The 1,487-nt window shown below is 45.3% G+C and overlaps 1 protein-coding gene across 1 annotated transcript in view; it reads left to right on the top strand.

The window, feature by feature from the left end:
- LOC101850866 (eyes absent homolog 1) overlaps window positions 1–1,487 on the top strand; it is a gene marked incomplete at its 3' end in the record, with an annotated part of 56,261 nt that overhangs the window by 11,368 nt on the left and 43,406 nt on the right. Inside the window, 1 exon segment of the mRNA XM_035973656.1 lies at window positions 191–257. Within this exon segment, the coding sequence (XP_035829549.1) occupies window positions 191–257 (67 nt within the window).

The raw sequence follows: 1,487 nt of genomic DNA on the forward strand, positions 1-1,487 counted from the left end.
CTCTCTCTCTGTGTGTCTGTGTGTGTGTGTGTGTGTGTGTGCCTTGCATATTCCTGTCTCTCAGTCTTTTTGCTGCCATATATACCCAGAGAATGCACAATGTCATAGTCTCTGGTATCTCTTGGACTGTGACCTTTATTTTGCCGAGATATTAACTCATTCATGATCTGTTCTTTTGTCTCCCAACAAGGTGATTTGAACCGAGATTCCCCTTCATCATACAGCAATTCCACGTACCCATCGCCGCATTATTACAAGTAAGTTGTGTTGTATATTTTCATTTGTCGGTGGATGGTTGGCGGGTGCTCTGGTGTGGTTTGCTTCTTCTTTACTATCAAGCATCTGTCATCCTTATCCCCCCTCCTTTTTTGTGTATGTTACTCTCTTGTAACATATGATCTATTCTGTGGGTGGTTTGCGGGTGCTCTGGTGTGGTTTGCTTCTTATTTCCTATCGAACATCTATCATCCTTATCTCTCCTTTTTCTGTTTTATGTTTGTTACTCTCTTTTAACACCTCTAATCTTCTGGCGCTCATATGACCTTATACAGTTGCGAGCGCCGTAAAACCTCTACTAAAACTAACTATGATCTATTCTTCGGCACTTATATGACTTTATTGTGTTACAAGTGCCGTAAAACTCCTACTAAAACTAAACAACACAGACGGGTCGTGCTCGACGATGGGTGTGATCTACCGATTCTCGCCTCGCCCTCATCATAGCGCACGGTTTTCACTTACTCGCCTTCTTCTAGCCCTCGCTCTTGTTTACTGTCGTTTTGCTGATGGGCCGAGGAGCGCGGAGACTCCGACCCATTATTCCCGGAATATTCCCCGGCTCACTCACTCACTCCCCGCCAAATGACGCGTGAGAGAACCGGCACCAGCCCATATTCTGCGCTGTATCTATTCGGAGACGGCTCCGACGGAGATAGACCAATCAAAATGCTTTGTGCCTCAAGACCAAGTAAATAAATCTGGGGGGTTCATGCCCCCCCCCTGTTCTAACCCATAATTTGATATTTTGCTGTTAAGTGTCAAATTTTCTTGAAAATTTAAATAATTGATTTGCTACAGTTTTAGTGGCTATAACATGTGTGATCTGCTGCAAATTATGATACGCAGTTTGACCCCTCAAAGCAGTGCATCTGTGTGCGGGAGTGCGCCTCCGAATAGTTTCTGTGTGCTCGCGGAGACGTCTCCGAATATCTTTTGCCCATATTCCGAGCCACCACCACCACCAGAGCTCCTTCCTTCCTTCCTCAATCCTTTCGTTTTGTGCTTGGTAGACATCGGAATTTTCGCTGCCAAGTTCCCCGCTCTAATGCCCGTAGAAATGAAGCAAGAATAGCTCATCCTTTCTCACCACCCTTCTTCCCTGTTCCGCTAACTTTCTTCCAATAATAAAAGTACTCTACTACTCCAACAAGAGAGAAATATGGATGGGCGGTTGGCGGGTGCTCTGGTGTGGTTTACTTCTTCTTTCC

The sequence above is a fragment of the Aplysia californica genome, unplaced genomic scaffold (genome assembly GCF_000002075.1).
Source record: "Aplysia californica isolate F4 #8 unplaced genomic scaffold, AplCal3.0 scaffold01618, whole genome shotgun sequence".
Lineage (NCBI taxonomy): Eukaryota > Metazoa > Mollusca > Gastropoda > Aplysiida > Aplysiidae > Aplysia > Aplysia californica.